The sequence below is a fragment of the Lampetra fluviatilis genome, chromosome 39 (assembly GCF_964198595.1).
Source record: "Lampetra fluviatilis chromosome 39, kcLamFluv1.1, whole genome shotgun sequence".
Classification (NCBI taxonomy): domain Eukaryota; kingdom Metazoa; phylum Chordata; class Hyperoartia; order Petromyzontiformes; family Petromyzontidae; genus Lampetra; species Lampetra fluviatilis.
In genome coordinates this window covers 265,854-287,824 of record NC_136313.1, presented here as the reverse complement: position 1 = coordinate 287,824, position 21,971 = coordinate 265,854, and the positions used below count along the sequence as shown (strand labels likewise).

General features: G+C 55.3%; 1 protein-coding gene across 2 annotated transcripts; it reads right to left on the bottom strand.

Moving 5' to 3' along the window:
* Nucleotides 1-77: 77 nt before the first annotated feature.
* Nucleotides 78-14,919, bottom strand: LOC144945801 (uncharacterized). Of its 2 annotated transcripts, XM_078874330.1 has the most exons (8): nucleotides 14,774-14,919; nucleotides 12,475-12,708; nucleotides 12,073-12,240; nucleotides 8,665-8,811; nucleotides 7,900-8,052; nucleotides 4,919-5,086; nucleotides 713-859; nucleotides 78-327 (listed from the first exon to the last, which is right to left on the bottom strand). In XM_078874330.1, exons 1-8 carry the CDS (start codon nucleotides 14,874-14,876, stop codon nucleotides 275-277), a joined length of 1,173 nt encoding a protein of 390 aa, XP_078730456.1. In that variant the 5' UTR covers nucleotides 14,877-14,919; the 3' UTR covers nucleotides 78-274. The 2 variants fall into 2 exon arrangements, with proteins under 2 accessions (XP_078730456.1, XP_078730457.1); XM_078874331.1 differs by lacking the exons at nucleotides 78-327; nucleotides 713-859 and adding an exon at nucleotides 6,564-6,772 and having other exon boundaries at nucleotides 4,946-5,086.
* Between the last annotated feature and the right edge of the window lie 7,052 nt (nucleotides 14,920-21,971).

The following is a 21,971-nucleotide window of genomic DNA, read 5'->3' as shown; positions in this document are numbered from 1 at the left end:
CACAGGGAGCACGATGTTCTCTCCCGCGGCACCACAGAAGGCACAGCACGCACAAGGACGACACTGGGCCACTTGAACAGCATTCAGCGCAAATCACTTTTATTGGACAGCCAACGGGAGCTGTTGAATTGCCATAGCGAGCGGCTGCATCCAGACAGCCGGCGCGAGCGAGCTCGGGCGCGTCACCGCGAAGCCCCAGACACCGGACGAGAGACGCTCTGCAGCGTGAGCAGCAGCAGCAGCAAGAAGCACGTGGAGCTGCTGGGCGTGGACTCTACTCCTCCTGCTTTGCATCAGACTCCGCCTCCTTCCCGATCTGGTCTAACACTGCAAAATAAAACAATCAAGCATAAGAAATCCACGTTATAATCAACGAGTCATGAGCCACAACTGGGCAGGTAGTCTCAGAGTGAAGCTGCCAGCCCCCACCCCCACCCCGCTCGGGACTGTGGCGAGGCGCCATCCGACAGGTTGTCCAACCCCCTCTCGGCTTGGGCGGTACACGACGGGGATCCGTCCAGCAGGAACACACAGACGCCATCGAATTGCTTCCCATCCCTAGTACATCTCATGAGCATCATCGTTTGATTTCCAAATCGCATAAAGAACACAGGTGCACCCATTAGCTTCTATGAACTACACAAAAAGCGTCTCCATCTGTCCCTGGTGATGGCGAGTGGTGGTGGTGGTGGGGACGAACGCCCAATCTCACCCAGATCTGGATCCAAGCAGCTAACCCCACACGGGACGCTGCAGCACTTCTGCTTGTTAGGGCAGTCGTCGTCACTGCTGCAGCCCTCGTGATAGCGGATGCAGACGATGCGCGAGAAGTTCCAGACCGGGCACGACCCAGCCTTCACTGGAACACGCACCGCACAGGCAGGAGGGGACGAGCAGATCGGGCATGAAGCTATTTTATACGGCAAATAGAAGCACCATCTTGCCTGGGGGAGGTAAGAGTGGTGTCTGCAAATAAAATAAATGCAAGAAAAAAATAACATAACATGCATAGTTCAGACTTGTGCTAGCGTTATTGGACTCTCAATTCACGCGATTAATTTATTTGTTAACTTAAATTGCAAACTCTCTACAAAAACGAGAAGCACGGAGAGGCAAGCATGGTGTACGCTTGGAGTTCAAGATCCAGGTGTAAGAACTAGGATTAGAGAAGGTGTTAGGAGACGTCATTGACAAGTGGACGTGATGGCAAGTGGGCGTGATGGCACGTGGGCGTGATGGCAAGTGGGCGTGATGGCAAGTGGACTTGCCATCATCCCTGCTAAGAACACGCAACTCGACATGGCCAATGCCCGAGGCGATGTCCACCGTAGACAGATGAGATCAGTCGATGGACTGTTGCTTCACAAGACGGTGAGAGTTGCCAAGGCCTTCATCCAGCAGTGCGTAGATCATGGCTGCTGATGCGAATGATGACGCTAGCAGTGATGATGGCACGATCTTCCTTCTCTCAAGACTGGGGGATGATTGAGGCTGGCGCACACATGGCTTGATACAGATCAGCTCGCAGCCCGTGTTGCAGCACTTCTCGTTGCCCGGGCACTGCCAGTCCTGCTGGCATTGGTTGAGGTCAGGGCGGACCACGCATTTGATGCGCCTGGTCGTGTCGACATACGGACAAAATCCGTTATTGTTTTTGACTGAGAAAACAATCGCACAGCAACGGCCAAGTCAGCAGCTGTACTCAACATTGCGTTCAAACAATAAGGAGATAACATTCTGCAGTATCCACATGACGAGTTTAATGGATGCATTGATTGATTAAAATCAGGTCAAGTTCTAGATATTCATCGAATCAGATATTAATCGTGTGACTTTTGCACCTTGTTTGTATAAATGTCTAATTACATTAATAGAATTACCCAATTGCCTAAGGGGGTGTATGGGAGTGGTCAGTGCAGTATACTGGGGGTCCTCGATATACGTCGTCTTGATATACGCCGTTTCATACTCACATCGCCGACTTTTTTTATGAACACAACGTAAAATCTCCCCCATATGCGTCGTTTTTGACTCGGTTCAGCCAAGTCGAGTGTAGAATATCGTGCGTGGGTGTGTCGTGGTTAGCCCCGTGACCCACTTCGATTCCTGCTCACGGCCAACACGGGTGACGAGGATCGTTTTCGACTAAAATCAGCTGAACTCGGCTCTGGCCGGGGGGAGAGACATAGACGTACTGTACAACTCGCGCGAGCGCCATCACATTCTCAGTCCCATCGCCCCGTCGCGCACGTAGCTACGAGTGCTCATGGTAATCGGCGCCGACTTTATCGCTAAATATCGTCGCAACCCTTCAACACAACTCATCCACTCCTCATGACAAACACACGCTTTCTCACCTGATGACGGAAGCTTGTGTTGCGCCCGAAACGTCGTTATTTATTTTAACATTTTATTTTATACCTACGTGACTTTACCGAAAGAACCAAAGAGTATGACAAATAAAGGTTAAGGTAAAATCTTTAAACAATGCTGTTCAAGATTCTATGCCTTTTTTTTACAATAAAAATTGTTTTCTGTTTGATTAAAATGTTGAAAATGTGTTTTCTATAAAAAAAAAATAAACGTGTTAAAGTGTACAGGGCTGCTGCGAAATGCTCATCAAAATGGTTTTCAGTGAAGTGTTTGATAAGTCTAAATGCTGTTTAAAGCTTGGTTGTGTACATTGCATTGTATGGAATAGTACAGGTACTGTACGTGGTTTTCTGTACATGTGTAGTGGGTCGTATGGAGACGGAGTCTTCTTAGGAGGCAACTTGTTTTTATTTAACAATAACACGAAGGGGTAACGGCCCCTTCTACCCGACGACCTGAAGAGGTACAGCCGCCGGGCTAACGTGCCCTAGTCACTGGGACCACCTCATCTGAGCCCTCCGGCTCACGGGACCTAGGGGAGGCCGACCCGACCCTGCCAAGGTCCCCGGGCCTCGACCGCTGGCCCACTCAGACGCGGCCCCGATGAGGATCTTCAGGGTCCTAGTCTTCAGGCGAGCTCTTCGGCCTTCGGCTTGACGCCGACTACCGGAGCCGCTCTGGGGGCTCCGGCTTTACGGGGCTCCCAGGGTCACTCCGCCTCTGGCCACGCCCACTCTCTGGAACCTTCTGGAGGGACCTAGATTGTTGCGCAATCCCCCAGCCCCCACTGGGGGCCTGGGGTGTCCCCCTCCGGTTCGTAACCGCCTTATTCCATTGCTATTTATGGAAGAAATTGCCCCACTTTGCATCGCATAGGCAATGTTTATCCTCTTACAGGCTCTATCCCCCCCCATGAACAAGTGTAGTGATACGCACCACTTTTGTCTTCAATAAGTCTTAATTTCTTCCCTTCACTCCAAGCGTCTCGAGCTCTTGCGTTCTATCAAGCCCCTTTCTCGAAGGTTCCTTGACCCACTTTCCCTCCAGCCAATCACCTTCCACTTTCTCTAACGTATCCCAACCGACCTCCCCGTCAATCATCCTCTGTTTTCTGCTCTTTCCATTTGTGTCTCTCCTCCAATCCCTTCAATTACCCTGCCACGAACCAATCCCCTTTCAGGCCCGTTAAGGACCAATCAGAGGGCTTGTTACTTCCTGATTATCCATGCCACGTGGTGTCCACCACGTCTGGTGAGTACCGTTCGTAGTGATACAACCTCCACACATGCATTCATTTGGGGGAAAAGTCCCCGTTGTATATCGTTTTGGTATAAGTAGAAACTTTCCAGTCCCTAACCCCTGACGTATTTTGGGGACCCCCTGGAGCACTTCTGCCTTCAACTTAACGGCACCTCCGTCGTGACTCTGGGATTTGGTCTCCACACCAGTGCTCGGCTCTCTCCAGTGGCTCCAAGCACACACCGCTGTGCACCACCACACAGAGGTAACTGGATAAACCAGGCGACGGTAGCTGGCAGATGGACTTCTGCCATTCCTGGCCCCTGCCAGCGTTTGAAGACTGGTGGCCATACAAAGGCAGACGAGACGCTCTCAACATCCAAATGGAATGTTTGGCATCTCTGCACTGCAGGTCTCCGTGCGGGGGACTTGGACATCGTCTGCAGCGGACCCCAGCGTCGGTGGATTCCAGTCACTGGTGCCACCGCGCCTCACTGGGGTCAAGCAATGTGTGGGCTAAGCCCAGTGCAGTGGCTACTGGCCGTATTCCTCACACGCACGGGTCAGTACACCTCTGCAATTCACTTCGGGTGTCCATCGCAAATGATGATGACTGCGGAGAACATCTTGCATTTTCCTGCCTGCTGGTGAGATGAGAGAATGACACGGGCGGCAGACGACGATCCCCGTGTAGCCTTGACCAGACTGTTGGGGCAAGTGCTGTTGGTGAGTAGCACCTATGAAGGCTGGAAGGGCACACAAGGGGGTGGGTGGTACCAACACCTAGGGGATGCTCAGGACCAATTCAGGTAATCATCGCTGGTGTTGGCTATAAGCGGGAATCGAAGTCGGGTATCCGGGTTCGCGGCGCAGTTTGCTATCCCGCTCTGCTACCACTCCCCAGGGCCATATCACCAGCTGCACCTACGCAGCATGGCTCTCGAAGAATAAAAACACAAATCCATAACCTTCATCCTGGGGGTGCGACGACCCTTGGATTCCTCAGGTGACAACAGTCCCTAAGCTCGCGATGCGTCCGTCTAACCATGCGCGTACGGACAGGTGCCTGTCGATGTGCGCACCTTTTCCGTGATTCGCGGTGCGGCTGTACGCCGCTTGGTGATACGCCCTCATCAGCGATGCCCAGTGGAACATCAGTGACACTTTGGAGACGTGTCCCTGTGTCCCTCTCTGTCCCCATGACCCTCTGTGTCCCCTGTTTCCCTTTGTGTCTCCCTGTCTCCCCATGCCCCGTGTCCCTCTGCGTCTCCCGGTTTCCCCCCACGTCCCTCCGCGTCCCTCCCACCTGGCTTCACGTCTTCACAGCGATTCCCACACGGGTGCGGGCAGCACTTCTGGGCGCCGGGGCATTCGCCGTCACCGCGGCAGAGGTCGTTCTTCCATATGCAGAATTGGATGTGGAAGGGGTCCGGATCTCGACAGCACCCGGGCCTCACCTCTGGCTTCACTCTGCCTACACACAGGCGAGGGGGGTGGGGGGGGGCACAGGGGTCATGGGGGCGGGGGGTGAGAACCGATCCTTCAGGCCAATAGAAGCCGACTAGGCCCGCCTGATCCTCCTTCCATGTACAGTTGATCATCAATTATCCGGCGCGATTGTACAGCTTCTAACATTATTCAGGGGTTCTGGTTCGATCCGGCAAAACCGCTCCAAGGGCTGTAACCAGTTCAGTGATCGGAACCATGTGTGTCAAATATTACATACCATTATACACTACATAAAACTTAAAAAATGAAAATACTGCACGTATAATACATTTTTCATGACTAATAATTCCAGTAATAAAAACTGAAAATATACAGTGCGATCCGGCGAACATTTTATGTAATTCGGCATTCTTCGGCAATTGATGAGCACGCAAATAAGTAACTTTTTACAGTAGGATAATTCAGATGTTTAGTTATTCCAATTTCATTGTAAACAAATTTTAAACACAAAAAATATATATATACATATAAACCTAAAAACATCCTATACAGGAATCTGGGGAAAAAGTTACTTCGTCAAACATGGAGGTGGAAACATTGTGCTTTGGGGGTGTTATTCTGCTAAGGGGACAGGACAACTTCACCGCATCAAAGGGACGATGGACGGGGCCATGTACCGTCATATCTTGGGTGAGAACCTCCATCCCTCAGCCAGGGCATTGAAAATGGGTCGTGGATGGGTATTCCAGCATGACAATGACCCAAAACACACGGCCAAGGCAACAAAGGAGTGGCTCAAGAAGAAGCACATTAAGGTCCTGGAGTGGCCTAGCCAGTCTCCAGACCTTAATCCCATAGAAAATCTGTGGAGGGAGCTGAAGGTTCGAGTTGCCAAACGTCAGCCTCGAAACCTTAATGACTTGGAGAAGATCTGCAAAGAGGAGTGGGACAAAATCCCTCTTGAGATGTGTGCAAACCTGGTGGCCAACTACGAGAAACGTCTGACCTCTGTGATTGTCAACAAGGGTTTTGCCACCAAGTACTAAGTCATGTTTTGCAGAGGGGTCAAATACTTATTTCCATCGATAAAATGCAAATCAATTTATAACATTTTTGACATGCGTTTTTCTGGATATATTTGTTGTTTTTCTGTCTCTCACTGTTCAAATAAACCTACCATTAAAATTATGGACTGATCATTTCTTTGTCAGTGGGCAAACGTACAAAATCAGCAGGGGATCAAATACTTTTTTCCCTCACTGTACATATACACCTAAAAACATGCTATACAGGAATCTGGAGAAAAAGTTACTCTAAAATAATTAAGTAAACACCCGACGTTTTTGAAAATCCTGCACCTCCTTCCCCACGAAGCCGCCGGATATTCGACGACCTCCTCTGTGTGTCCCACCCCTCCACCGGCCCATCCCCACCGACGAGGGGACAGCTCGACAGCCCCAGGGGGCCGTTACAAACTCTCCCGTTGCTCACGCTCGCCTCACCCGGCTCCACTGGGATCGGCTTGAGAACCGGCAACTGCACATCGCTCAGCCAGAGGACCTGCGGCTGCACGCAGCTGTGGCCACAGCCGTTGCTGCAGCACTTCTGCTCCCCGGGGCACTGCCAGTCCTCGCTGCACTCGTTGAGGTCGTGGTGGAAAGCACAGCGGGTGAGCGCCGTCTCCACAAATGGACACTTGCCGGGTTTGGGCCTCCATGAGAAACAATTGCACGGGATAGGGCCACCTCAGCAGCGTCACCCACGCAGCAGCTGCAGCGTCACACAGCAGCAGCTGCAGCTGCAGCGTCACCCAGCAGCAGCTGCAGCTGCAGCGTCACCCAGCAGCAGCTGCAGCGTCACCCAGCAGCAGCTGCAGCTGCAGCGTCACCCACGCAGCAGCTGCAGCTGCAGCGTCACCCAGCAGCAGCTGCAGCTGCAGCGTCACCCAGCAGCAGCTGCAGCGTCACCCAGCAGCAGCTGCAGCTGCAGCGTCACCCAGCAGCAGCTGCAGCGTCACCCAGCAGCAGCTGCAGCGTCACCCAGCAGCAGCTGCAGCTGCAGCGTCACCCAGCAGCAGCTGCAGCTGCAGCGTCACCCAGCAGCAGCTGCAGCTGCAGCGTCACACAGCAGCAGCTGCAGCGTCACCCAGCAGCAGCTGCAGCTGCAGCGTCACCCAGCAGCAGCTGCAGCTGCAGAGTCACACAGCAGCAGCTGCAGCGTCACCCAGCAGCAGCTGCAGCTGCAGCGTCACCCAGCAGCAGCTGCAGCTGCAGCGTCACACAGCAGCAGCTGCAGCTGCAGCGTCACCCAGCAGCAGCTGCAGCTGCAGCGTCACCCAGCAGCAGCTGCAGCTGCAGCGTCACCCAGCAGCAGCTGCAGCTGCAGCGTCACCCAGCAGCAGCTGCAGCTGCAGCGTCACCCAGCAGCAGCTGCAGCTGCAGCGTCACACAGCAGCAGCTGCAGCTGCAGCGTCACCCAGCAGCAGCTGCAGCTGCAGCGTCACACAGCAGCAGCTGCAGCTGCAGCGTCACCCAGCAGCAGCTGCAGCTGCAGCGTCACACAGCAGCAGCTGCAGCTGCAGCGTCACCCAGCAGCAGCTGCAGCTGCAGCGTCACCCAGCAGCAGCTGCAGCTGCAGTGTCACCCAGCAGCAGCTGCAGCTGCAGCGTCACCCAGCAGCAGCTGCAGCTGCAGCGTCACCCAGCAGCAGCTGCAGCTGCAGCGTCACCCAGCAGCAGCTGCTCTCACACAACAAGGCGACTGGTGAGCGTGCTCGGCGTGATGAGGCGGTGAGCGACTGGTGAGCGTGCCTGGCACAGCACTCTCTCTACACACTCACCAATACCCGAGGCCGGTCTCAAGCACAGCCGGCCACAGCCGTTGCTGCAGCATTTCTGGTCGTCGGGGCAGCTGTCGTCGTTGAGGCAGCGAATGTCGCACGTCGGCTTGAAGCCAACGGGAATGGCTGGGCAGGAGCCGGGCTTCACGATCGCTGCAGCGGGGGAAAGGAAATCGGGCCACGTGCATCATCAACCCATTACGTTCGACAAACACAAGCCGAAATTTGGTTTACGGAGCGTCTTAATGCACCCGCAACTCACTCGGCGCAGCCCCCGTGTCCCCATACCCTGTGTGTGCGTGCAATGTTTCTGTGCAACAGATGTGCTCATGCCCATAATACAATGGCCACTTCCACAGCCTCAGGGAGACCATCTCTAGCCCCGCCCTCCTTCCCTGAGGCTGCACCCATCTCAGGCCTACACAAGATCTTGTTTGAGTAGCTTTCTCTCTCTCACCCGAAGACGGTCGCTTGTGTTGAGATCTAATTTTCTATTTACATGACTTTGCCGAAAGAACCAAAGAGTATGGATTTCTGCAGTCACGAAAGCTTCAAATCAAGATTAAACCGGAAGTGTTACATCTGACACCGTGACGTCAAAGAGCGGGGGCCCGGGGCGGTCGCCCCGATTCGCCGTGTGTCCCGGGGACGGCTCTGCCCATGTCCCCCATATCCCCGTGCCATGTGCATCCCTGTCCCCCTGTCTCATTGTCCATCCCTATGTGTTGTGTCCCCATGTCCCTGAAACGATGGAGGATGGCGTACCGGGCTTGGTGCAGGCCATCGTGCAGCCCGTGTTGCAGCACTTCTGCTCTCCGGGGCACTGGCAGTCCTCGCTGCAATCGCCGGGCTGGAAAGCGCAGCGGATGAGCCTGGTGTCCACAAACAGACACTCGCCGGCCTTGGGCTTCCCTGAGAAACAATCGCACGGCGACAAAGATCCCCGTGTATCCTTAATAGACTGTTGGGGCAAGTGCTGTTAGAAAGTAGCACCTACGAAGGTCGGAATGGCACACCAGGGGGTGGTTGTCCACCACCACACCAGGCCGCCTTTGTCTCCCTAGCAGCGATGATTACACACCGCACCAGGTACTCATTTGAGACTTAGTCGACCTCAGGGAATCCCGGACCGGTTAAGATAATTGTCACTGGTGTTGGCCGTGAGCGGAATCGAACTCGGGTTTCTGGGTTTATGGCGCAACGCGCTAACCATGACGTTACCGCTCCCCAGGGCCACTTTAGCAACTGCACCCACGAAGCATGGCTCTCAAATGACAGTGAGATTTGCGTCCCTTCTGTCGGGGTCCATCGGGACCTCTCTCCAAACCCCTCGTAAAGCCGTCCATCCCACCCGAGCTCTTAGTGCTCAGCCATTCCGCGACACAGTCAACCGAATCGAAGAACGCTTTAATATTTAGCACAACAACTCGTGTCTCCCCCTGAAAGTCACCCAACCGCACAGTAGAGTCTTGACTCAGGTAACAGATCTGGCCTCGTACACGATCGGCTTGCAGCCTCAGACCCCCGCGCTCTGATGTGGGAGCAGCTTGCGCCTTAGACCCCTGAACTAGACTCGGGAAAAGCGTGCAGCCTCAGACTCCCAGCCTCCATACTCGGCGGTACTGGAGCCGTCGAACGCCTACAAGATGTCAGGTTGCAGAAATGTGGAGGCCTGGGAGGGTCATCAACATCGAACGCTCCCCCCTTGAAAGCGCACACTGGAGTTGGGGCACGGCCACCAACCAGACACCACGATGGCCGGGAGTGGCCGAATTACGACTCTGCCAGTAACATTGAAACCTGTTCACACCTTTTATGTATCTACCCATCTGCCTGTAACACTCGGCTCCAGGATTATCTCTCTTTGCCTGAAGGACTCTGAAATCACCTGTGAATAATTTATCCTGGACTCTCTCGCTGCCTAAAAACAAAAATACGATCACGCATACGAACCCGTACTTTACCTTTAAAAATGAACCTACTCAGAAATCACTTAACCAAGGCACACACCTGTTGACAATTGGAAAACACGTGACCAGTTCACCAAGTTACCTGAAATATCACGAATGTAAACTAACTTTCTGCCCTCCACTTTCCGATAACATTTGAAAGTCATTTTATGGCCATGGCCTCGATCCATGGCTCACGTCTGCACACCTGTGTAGTGTAATAGTGCCGGCTGGTGCCCAGTAGCGGCAACTGCGGTGGACAAACAGTACACACGCCGGTGAGCATATACACGGGTGTGTCGGCAGGGCGGAGGAACTGGGGCAAGGGTCATGGAAGACCCCATCTGGAAGCCCTTGGAACCTGCTAGTGGGTTCGAGAAGGGAGGCGTGGCCAGGGCGGAGCCAGGCCACGCAGGGTAGCATAAAAGGAGCTGAGAGCGGGAGCTTAGGGTTGCCAGTTCTCGGACTGGACTCTTCTCGTCGTCTCTGTCGTCTTGCCGCCTTCGTCGCTGCCGTCTTCGCTAGATTTTGCATGGCCGGAGAGTTGTTGGCCGTCTCGGTCAGCGCCGTCAGTGTTACACGGTCAGGGTTGTGTTTAGGCTAGGCGACCACGGAGAGTGTACGGCGAACCTGTGAAGTGTGAAGGTGTTGAATAAAGGTGCCTCCTGGAAACGCGAATTGCTGACACTACACCTGTGTAGAGGAGTACCGCGAGGGGCGAGCGAGGGGCGAGCGTGGGAAGGGGGACGGAAAAGGAGCCCGAAGAAGGGGAATATAAACGGGGGACCGGAAGGGAGAAGGGGGAGAGAGTTGGGAGACGACGTCCCGAGGGGAGCGGGAAGAAGGGGGCTGTAGCAGAGACGTGCGGGGTAGCTTGGGGAGAGAGCGGGGGTAGCGAGTGCCCGCGAGAGAGAGTGAACAGAATCTGGTGTGATCCTTGAAGCCGGGGGACGGAGTCCTGCACTACACCTGTATTATATGAAGATATATCATAAAGATGCTTTAAACCTGCTCCTGTGTGCACGTTTCTGCGGCTCCACACCCCCCCCCCCATCATCCCTACACTCCCAACCATCAACTTATCCGCACCTCCGGGCTCAACAGACTTGTGCAGACCCAGAATCATCCTCCCTCTTAGCACTGCAGAATATGAACCCCCCCACCACCACGCTTTGTCCCAGGCGAAGGCAGGCTTCCATGTGGCGTCAGGCCGCAGCTCCTGTGCGCGCCGCCCTCCCTCTCCCCCTCCTCCACTTGGCGTTGCGCTCCTCCGGTGCCCCGCGTTGCCCTCGAGGTTCCCAGCAGCACACGATGGGGTTGGGTTGGAGGAGCCCGTCTCACTCTTCCACTGCTTTATATTAAAATCACGGCGCCCGAGCACTCCTCCTGGCTCCTCCCCTCCTGTCTGTTTCTCCCCGGGCTCCTCCCTCCACCTGTCACTCAAGGCCCAGTCACCTCCCCCCCGTTCATGACAAGAAGCAGGCGACAGTCACCTTCACCCTGGGGGTGGTGGCGACGCTTCCGATTCCTCAGTTGACATCAGTCCGCACGATCTCCATGCATCCGTCCAACCGTGCACATACGAACACGCACCTGTCGATGTGAACACGTGTCTGTCGATGTGTACACGTGTCTGTCGATGTGAACACGTGTCTGTCGATGTGAACACGCGCCTGTCGATGTGAACACGTGTCTGTCGATGTGTACACGTGTCTGTCGATGTGTACACGTGTCTGTCGATGTGAACACGTGTCTGTCGATGTGAACACGTGTCTGTCGATGTGAACACGCGCCTGTCGATGTGAACACGCGCCTGTCGATGTGAACACGCGCCTGTCGATGTGAACACGCGCCTGTCGATGTGAACACGTGTCTGTCGATGTGAACACGTGTCTGTCGATGTGAACACGTGTCTGTCGATGTGAACACGTGTCTGTCGATGTGAACACGCGCTTGACGATGTGAACACGTGTCTGTCGATGTGAACACGTGTCTGTCGATGTGAACACGCGCCTGTCGATGTGCGCACCTTGTCCGAGACGCGCGGTGTGGTTGTACGCCGCTTGATGACGCGACGCCCAGTGGAACAGCAGTGACAAATTGGCCACGTGTCTTGTGTCCCCGTGTCCCTCTTTGTCCCCCTCTCTCCCCACATCCCATGTCCCCCGTGTCCCTCTGTGTCTCCCTGACCCCCATGCCCCGTGTCCCAATGCGTCCCTCCCACCTGACTTCACGTCTTCACAGCGATTCCCACACGGGTGCGGGCAGCACTTCCGGACGCCGGGGCATTCGCCGTCGCTGTGGCAGAGGTCGTTCTTACAATCGCAGTTTTTGGTGAGGAAGGGGCCCGGGTTCCGACAGCACCCGGGCCTCACCTTTGGATACACTCTGCCTACACAGAGGCAAGGGGGGGGGGCACAGGGGTCACGGGGGGGGGGGGGGGTGGTAGAGAGGTCACAGGGGGTGAGTACCAATTATTCAGAGCAATAGCAGCCGACTTCGCCCGCCCGCTCCACCTTGCAATATGTCGCAACCCTCCTCCACCCGCCCATCCCAACCGCTCCCCCCTACACCGACGAAGGCGACTTCTGTTCGTCCGCAGAGTGCCGTGAGAAACTCGACCGACCTTGGAGCGTCCCGTTGCTCAGGCTCGCCTCTCCCAGCTCCACTTGGATCGTCGTGAGAACCGGCAACTTCACGCCGCTCAGCCCGAGGACCTGCGGCTCCACGCAGCCGTGGCCACAGCCGTTGCTGCAGCACTTCTGCTCGCCGGGGCAGCTCTCGTCGTCCACGCACGCCTCGTCGCACGTCCCCACGGCGCCAGGAGGCGGCGTAGGGCAGGAGCCGGGCTTCACGGCCACTGGTCGGGGAAATCGAAATAGAAACACGGACACCGTCACCCTGGTCAGGGCACCGTCACCCTGGTCAGGACACACGAGCAGGCACGCGACTAGCAGGCAGAGACGCAGCGAGGGTGGCCCCAGCCGGACAGAGGGCGCTGAGCACCGCAGCGTTGTGCGGTGCGAGGGCTGCGCCCGAGGCGGGCCCGGGGCTGCCTTGGCGGAGTGACGCTCGGCCGACAAAGACAAAGATCCCCGCGTCGCATTTCGCACAACGGAGCGCCTCGTCACGCACCGCTGTACCCGCCGTCACTCATTCCGCAGAAACATCTCCGACGGTCACTCGGCCCCTCCCCAAGATCTATACTGGACATCGAATATTCACATCAGGCTGGAGAACGTCTCTCTTCCTTGCAGCGACAGTGGTGATTGGGCGAACTCAACACGGAGCCTGCAGCTCACATTCTTCTAGAGGAGCCGATTCATGCGGCCAAGACGTCGGCAGCGCTGATGGACATCGCTCGCTGATGGACATCGCTCGCTGATGGACATCGCTCGCTGATGGACATCGCTCGCTGATAGACATCGCTCGCTGATGGACATCGCTCGTGGGCCGTTTGGAATCGAAGGTCTCATGTGCTCGTGGGCAGGGCCAGGTTAAGTGTAGGGGGCCCGGGGCTCTCATTCTTTGGGGAGGAGGCCTTAGTTGTGCAATCCGTTCCTTGCCTTGACTACTTCACCACCACCCGTGCCCGATAATAGCAAACACCTGCACTGTTATTTACCTCGGTCAATTCAGCTCCGGATCTGTAAATGTGATACACGCATTGTGAAGCCAAATCAACGTTAGAGAGAAAATATTCGGTCGTAACACGATAATAAAAGCCGCCATTCGCCGCTAAGTACCAGTGATGTCAGCACAGCGCTTGTACCAAGCTAGGTACACGTTGAGGCCACGTGAAGTGTGGAAGGCTCGCCGACAGGTCACGGAAAATACCCAGGTGCTATGGGTTGACTGCCTTAGACGACTGGCAGATGCACCACCTGCGCCCCCTGATCTGCCACCTCTCTGCGTTTTAGTTGCCTGACTCTCCGCTCGCGATTGTGAGCGTCGCCCCTTTACCCTCTGCTGTGGTTGGAGGATGACTGCCTCCAACTTCCCAGTAGCGTCCTTCACGAGCCTCCTCCACAGAGGAGCGGCATTTTCTCATCAGCTGCGTAATTCTGTGTGGAAGCTACCTGGCATGTCGCTCCACGCGAAGCTTCGGGTTTTCTCTGCCATAGTTATGCCTTCCCTTCTCCATGCTTGAGAAACGTGGTTCCCTCCAATCGATCATCTGCACCGGTTAGAAATATTCCGGCTGACCTGCCTACGATCCATCCTGGTTATAACCAGGCTGGATTGTGTGAGGAGCTCGCAGATCCTTGAAAGATCTGAACAGTCTCATCACGAGCTTCTCCGGCAGGCGAAGCTGCGTTGGCTGGGCGATGTAGCCCGCAGGCCCAGCCAATGCACAATCAGCTTCTTTTGGGCTGGAGAGAGGGGGCTACATGGGCGAGGCACGGGCTGAAGAAGCGATGGTACGGAGGATGTGGAGCTGAGTGGACTTGCTTAAGACCAGCACCATGTCGTAGTGACACACACACACAGACATTGTGGCTTCAGTCACCAGATTAGGCTGCCTCTAAAGTGGACCTAAGTGCTGCAGTTTGCTGTTCACCGAAATGACCGGGAGGGTTGCGTTGCCTCGACCCTCAGAAATGTGATGCCTGGGGGCTGCAGCCCCGAGCGCTCCTCAGTTTGTTCCTCCGATGCATCTGTCTCGATTTCATTCCTAGGTAATGTCTGCCGTGAGAGCCCTCGGATTGCACCCGCTCGTGGGAGGCGCTGCACGAAGGTGACGGGCGAGTGTTGTCAACGCGATGCATCCACCTCTGTTCTAACGCGACACCCTCTCTCTCTCTCTGCTGCTACATCAAAAGGTAGGACACAGCTCTCCCCAACGTCAACACATCCGATTATCACGGCTGGCTACGTACCGAGCGAAGTTAGACTTACAACAGAACAGCAGCAGTGGCACTCACCTGCCGACGGTGACTGCAGCTGCAGCAGCAGCAGCAGCTGCAGCATCGCGATCATCATCATCGGCAGAGCAAGCCGGGACGAAGCAGAGACCCGAGCCATCATCGTCGTCGTCGTCGTGGTGGCGTCTGAGGCTGCTGCTGCTGGTTCCTGCAGATTTATAAAGCTGCTCCACCTCCCCTCCTCCATCCCTCCCCCCGCCCACCTCTCCCCCCCCTCTCCCACCTCCCCCCCCCCCTCCTCCACCTCCAACCTCCTCTCGCTCGTCCCCCCTCCCAGCACCCCGGCCACTCACCAGCTCACCCCAATATTGGAGCACGAGACAAAGATCCCCCGTATAGTCTCAACAGACTTTGGAGCAAGTGATGTTAGCGAGTGGCAGCGGTAAAGGCAGGAATGGTACACTCGGGGACGGGTGTGCCAGCACTACGCTCGGCCGCCTTTGTCTCCCTCGTGGTGTTGGGGGCCGTCCATAAATGACGTCACGCGATTTTGGACGATTTTTGACCCCCTCCCCCTTCGTCACACGGCGTCACAAAGAATCAGACCCCCCATCAAATATGACGTCACAAAGCTCTGACCAATCGCTTTAACTATTGTCATTGTAGTGCGTATTTAATGTGGCGCTGCACTCTGATGTTGTAGTAGAAAAGATTAAAACGTCTATTAAATGAAGTAGAACGCGTTTATATTTATTTAAAGTTACGCATTTTGATGTGACGTCACATTTTTCAACCCCCCCCCTCGTCACATCGTCACAAATGTCCGACCCCCCCCCCCTAGGTGAATGACGTCATTTATGGACGGCCCCTTGTCTCACAATCGGATTTTTTTTTATCCTGGAGGAATCCGATGAGCTATGAAGCTCTTTTTCACAGATGTCTCGTCGGGGCATGGGGTAAGAACATGTCAACAAACAATCCAACAACACGGCAGAAGTGCAAAGTACAAGAAAGTTAAAACAAAATCACCCAAACAAATCAACTAAAACATCCACATTCAATGATGGATGGGCTGAATGGGGGTTAATGAGTGATCGCGTATGCTGAGAAGCTGGGGTCGCGGGGGGAGCTCGGGAACGAGACCAGCGAGCTTCAGGAGCGAGTCGGAGGAGCTCGTGGGCGGAGGTTTCCTGTTGACGAATGGCGAGAGGGAACGTGAGGGGTAGAGGGGGGGAGCAATGGAAAGCCATATACATCAAATAATAAAAAAACATGCCGCAGGTGCTGGTTTAAGCTACAGTAGTCCCTCGGTTAATAGTTTACAGAACGCACTAGGTCTCTAGTTGTTTTAGGCTGAGTCAACCTAGTGGAGGTTCAGGACGGGTTTAGATAATCGTCACTGGTGTTGGTGGCTCGGCTGAGCTGAGCTCCTTGCCGTGAAGAGCGACGGGCGCGCTCCACGCGTGAGTCGGGCGGCGAGGGGGAGGGCGGCGGGAGTCGGACGGCATCACCCCCACCATCATGCACGCCGCGATGCCGTCACCGCGGCCTCGTTGTTTTACATTGCGGAGTGAGTTCATAACCATAACGAGAGACGCAACAACCGTGTCACCACATATCGAGACACAACAACAATATAACTCGGTAATTGCCGTGCGTGCGGTACAGGTGCAGCTCTGCAACTGCTCGCCTCACCCCACTGCTGGCAGAAGAGGCCTCCACTACGGTTGGCTACGTACGGTGCGAACGGAGTAAATGAAGCTCTCGCGATCTCCAGTGTATTTGGCCTACTCTTCCTCCCACCGCTGCCCAAACATTTTAGAAGAGGACAAGGGGGGTACCCACACTTTACCCCACCGCATGTCACCTGCCAATTGCTTGTGAGATGGGAACGGCAGCAAAGGTTGAGGGACAGAATCACCAATCATGAGCCACGTTCGATCCACTGCTCGATTAAGGCATCCCCGTTTTGCCGCCATCTCTCGCGGCGTTGCAATGATTAACCTAAACTTAGTTATTTTATCAAGTAAAGCCGACTGAGCTATGTAGCTCTTTCTTAGAAGCGACCTGGTCACAAATGATTGCTCAACGAAGTGGCTTATCACGTGGACATTTATTTATAGCAGCCAAATAATCAAAACGCATGTTTCCAAATGTGGAAGGAAAATCCGGAGGACCCGGAGAAAAATCCACACAACCACACGGGAAAAACACACAAACTCCTCATACAGCACGTGTCGGGGTCGGGATCGAACCTACGACCTGATGATGATGCCACAATCCGGCAGCTTGCTCCTCTGCACCTCAGCTGATCCCATCGCTCTGTCTCTACGATGGTCGACCTCTCGGGAATTTCCCCCACATTGGCTGCCACTCGATCCCCAGTCTTGCCCATGAGTAGTCATTCAAAGTGCCATGTAGTTTGGCCTCAAGGCAGCACCCACGTGGGACCGTGCCCCACGATGACCGTTCCTGCCACCAAGACCCTCAGCCTCGTTCTGTGCGCCGCAGCGCCCTCCACGAGGCAGCCCTGGGGAAAACACTCGCTCATCATATCATCATCTTCAATTCGTGCGTGGACTGTCACGTGCCTGCCCTAGTCAGTCCTCTCGCCGGGGGTGGCTGTAGCGAGCGGGCAACGGGAAGTTGCGCGCGACGCGCCCCGACCGCTCGCAGTGGAAGCAGGTCACGGGAGGCCGGGCGGGCTGAGGTCCGTGCTCGACACTCATTCTATCCTCACGTCGCATTCTCACTTGACCGAATTCGGCTGGCAGATGGTCAACTCGGCGGTATATGCAATCCATGTCTCACATCATGTTGCCCATCTTATGGTGGACATCCCTCAGCCCCTGCTTTATGTCACCCAGTTTATGGTGGACGTCACTCAACCCGTGTTTGTACTCTGTGACGTCGTCGTCGTTGCTGGTCATGTGTTTGTACTCTGTGACGTTGTCGTAGTTGCTGGCCACGTGTTTCTACTCTGTGACGTCGTCGTCGTTGCTGGCCACGTGTTTCTACTCTGTGACGTCGTCGTCGTTGCTGGTCACGTGTTTCTACTCTGTGACGTCGTCGTCGTTGCTGGTCACGTGTTTGTACTCTGTGACGTCGTCGTTGTTGCTGGCCACGTGTTTCTATTCTGTGACGTCGTCGTCGTTGCTGGTCACGTGTGTCTACTCTGTGACGTCGTCGTTGTTGGCCACGTGTTTCTACTCTGTGACGTCGTCGTCGTTGCTGGTCACGTGTGTCTACTCTGTGACGTCGTCGTTGCTGGCCACGTGTTTCTACTCTGTGACGTCGTCGTCGTTGCTGGTCACGTGTGTCTACTCTGTGACGTCGTCGTTGCTGGCCACGTGTTTCTACTCTGTGACGTCGACGTCGTTGCTGGCCACGCTGGCTACCCAGTCTGGGGCTGCTGCGGTGGGCCCGCTCGTTGGAGGGGTCCCTGCGGCTGCTGAGTGTTGGCCCATAATCATCATCCTCTCTGTCCTGCCCCAAGGCGAATCGGGCTGCGGCGACGTGTCGTCCTCGCCCTTTATTACGCGCCAAAATGTCCTGCGTCCGAGGAAGGCCGTCTTGCAGGTATGGTCACGTGTCAATAGTCGGACGAACCCCGCTGTGGGATCATTTTGCCATCACTCTGTGGACAGTAGGCAAGAGTGCGGTCTGCGCCCCGCCAAGTTTTGAATTACGTCGGCATCGGCCCAGACATTTGCGTGCTCTGTGTAACCGGGGTGGTTGTGTTACTAACAAATGGTGCGAATATTCGCACTTCCATCTCAAGGAGGGTATAATTAGTGGGTGTGAAACTTGTGAATGTTGCTGCTTAGGATAGCCGGGCGGTATGTGAGGCCAGTCCCTTCGTCAAACGCAGGTTGGGGAGACACGTGATTCAATTGCCAGTCCCGTGACCACTGGACAAGGGATGCTGAAGAGAGGGAGGCTTGCATCGGGGGCCAATCGTGATGCCAGCTCGTCGATATTCCAGGTCCGTTGGCGTACCTGTGTGCTGGGAGCCGCACGAATAATCAGACGCCGTTTGGAACCTCGTCACCCGCTCAGATAGTCCTGGTGAGCACGTGGCTGGTGTTGGGAGCGAGAGTGAGTCGCGTAGCAGTTGACAAGGAGGAGGATTGTGCAGCGGAAGCAAGTGAAACAACGCACGAGTGTTACCAAAACTTTAATATCGTCATTGATAATTATTGATGACCACCCTGTGTCCTCGATAATGATCACGGCTCGGAAAGATTGAGGGACAGTGGGCACGGGTCACATCTTGTCAACTGGAGGTCTTCTGTATAATCCCTCAAACCTCCCCTGGGTTCCTCTGGCCCGCGCATAGGGCCGCCTCAGCTACCTCGGCACCTAAAGGCCCAAACCTCTCCTCCATAATGGCCAGGAGCTGGCCGAAGGAACGTTTGTCGGTGGCGGGCAGCCGATTAGCGAAAGTGTCTGCGCACCCATCTACGTGGGCTAACAGCTGTTGCTGTGCTACCGCGTCCATCCACATCTTGAGGGTACAGGCCAGGTGTCTACAGCTCGCTTAAACCCTAGCCACGAGGAAGGGCCATCTCCACTCAAATCAGCGTGGATCTTCCGCAGGGCGATGAGATGCGCTCCCATGCTAGACGCGTCATGCTGGCGGTAGTCAGTTCAAACGCATCTCCACTCAACAGCTTCTCACACTCAGCACAATTACCACGCAATGGCACGCAAAAAAGACAAAGATCCCCCGTATAGCCTGACCAGACTGTTGAGACAAGCGTTGTTAGCTAGCACCTATAAAGGCACACGAGGGGTGGGTGGCCAGCACCACGCCGGGCAGCCTTTGTCTCCCTAGTGGCTGAGTCGTCACTGGTGTTGGCCGTGAGCGGGAATGGAACTGGGGCCGCCGGGTTCGTAGCCCAGCGCGCTAACCGCTACACGACCGCTACCCACAATAACACGCGCACACACACACGGTGGCACGCAGCACAATTACTACACAATGGCACGCTCTACCATGCAAAGCCCATCACAATGAAGCACGGCAATTAATAATACCGTATGTCTGTTAGCGGCTTGGCGCGCGTGTGTGTACAATAATGTCATCCATGTGTAGTTATCAAAGAATGCGTGCACGCGCGACATTCAAGACCTTAGTAGTTAACATGTCCTTGTCTTCTTCGCAGGCCCAGAACAATGACTCCAAATACAAAATCCCCGTATTCGACCACTAATTGCGGCAGTGAAATAATGACTATTCTTGCGACAGCGATTCACACACACACACTTCAGTTTCAGTGGACTTTCATTTACCCGAAAATAAAGCGCGCGCCTCCACCCCACCACGGCTTCAGCGAACCAGGAACCGGAGCAGTGGGAACAACACCCAACGCTGAGCGCCGATGAAGCGCCACGCACGTGGGTTGCATCCGCACTCACTCCTCAACTGGCTCACTCCTCACCTGGCTCACTCCTCACCTGGCTCACTCCTCACCTGGCTCACTCCTCACCTGGCTCACTCCTCACCTGGTCAAGACGTGTCGCCTCCTCTCTTAAAGCCCGTCCCCATCCTCCTGATTGGACGGAATTCAATGGGGCCCGATTGGCCTATCATTTATGCACCCGTGATGACATCTCAGTCATACTCACGCGAGAACCTGATTTTTGTTTTGTTTCATGTGCATTGCTAATCGCGTACAAGCGTTCCTGCCGGGCGAGTCTTGAACTTCGTCTTCATCACGTCCTCCGCTCGCAGTGCGAGTTTGAGGATTCTCAGTCCGGTCTTGTGGGTCACGTGTCTCTGCGTGCAGGGTGTGCATGGTGCAGCGAGCACTGTCGGCGTTGCGTTCGTGCGGAGTGCACCATGGACACAGGCGACGTTTCAGGCAACTCCACGAGTGCATTCCATCTCCTGGTTAAGCAGCGGGTTGGTGCGCGCACACAAGAGTGGATGTAATATCGGAGTCGGGCCCGGACTGCTCCAACACTGCCCACAATGCAGTGCGCACGCAGAGCCACGCGGTCGACAACCGGCAAGAGCAGCACCACGTGGGTCCCGTGAAGAAACCAAACCGCGTTCTCCTTCACATGGCAACGAACCGCGGCCGCCATCGCTCCGTCACCCAGGGGCAGTACCTCGAGGACTCTCCCGTGTTACTCCGCGTTCTGCGGCCCTGGACCTGCTCGAACCCTCCTCCCACAGTGCACGGAAGGGGCCAGCCCTTTAGTTCCGCCACAGGGAAGCCCACCACTGAGCAATGGACATATAAAGACCTTATCGGCCATGTTCAATCAACTGCTGAATCGAGGCTTTCCCCAAGCTAGCAACTCCTTACAATTCGATGTAACAATCCATCCCGCATACAAGCGGATCTCATCCATTCCTTGGCTGCCACCGTTTTATGTATGTATATATTTTTAAACAACCAAATTCAAGTGACAGACCCGATTTCATATAAATTGGTGCCACGATTAATATGATTTAACCGGAAAAAATCACATCACCCATTCACCATCCCAGTTCACGTCCCCATTCCATCACTTGCTCAAACCGCAAGTGAATTGTTCACGTCTGAGCTCGACCCCACAGCCGAACCACCACAAAACTTCACATTTGCCCGACCCTGTTTTGTCCACCCCAACCCCCTCGTCTAACCCCCGAGCTCACCGCTTGAAGCCTGGACCCCCTTTCATGTCCCCCCGTGTGCACTCTGCGGACCCTCTCCCTGCGCCTCTTACTCCGGTGTAGTGCGCCCCGAGCCGCACTGCACCGTGCAAGTGTAGTGACATAGGACGTCACTACTGTGTCGGCCCGTACGAGGGCTGGGGGCCCCAAGGGGGTGCCTGGGGGGGTCACGTGGTGGAGGGACCCAGACCTCCCGTGAGAGGGAGGCGTGGCCTGGGCAGAGCCGGCCACGCCTGGGCGGAGCCGGCCACGCCAGAGCGAATATAAGCGGGGTGTGGATGCAGAGCGGGGCTGTTGCACTCCGAAGTGAAGACGACATCATCGGTCCTCAAGTCCCGGGGCGTCGTCCTGGACCAGGCAGCCCGTCGCCTGCCTGGTCCACTCTGTGTCGTGTTCCAGAGTGATTAGTGAGTTGAGGAAGGTGGTCACCACCTCATGTACAGTGTTATATTACTTAACGTTTATTAAATACTGTTGTCTCCAAGCTGTGTGTGTGTGCACCTAATTCGAACCCACTACACAAGCTCCACGGTTCCCGGTAGCGAGCGAGGCCGCTCCTCACTCAACCCAAGCGGATCCCTCTCGTCCACG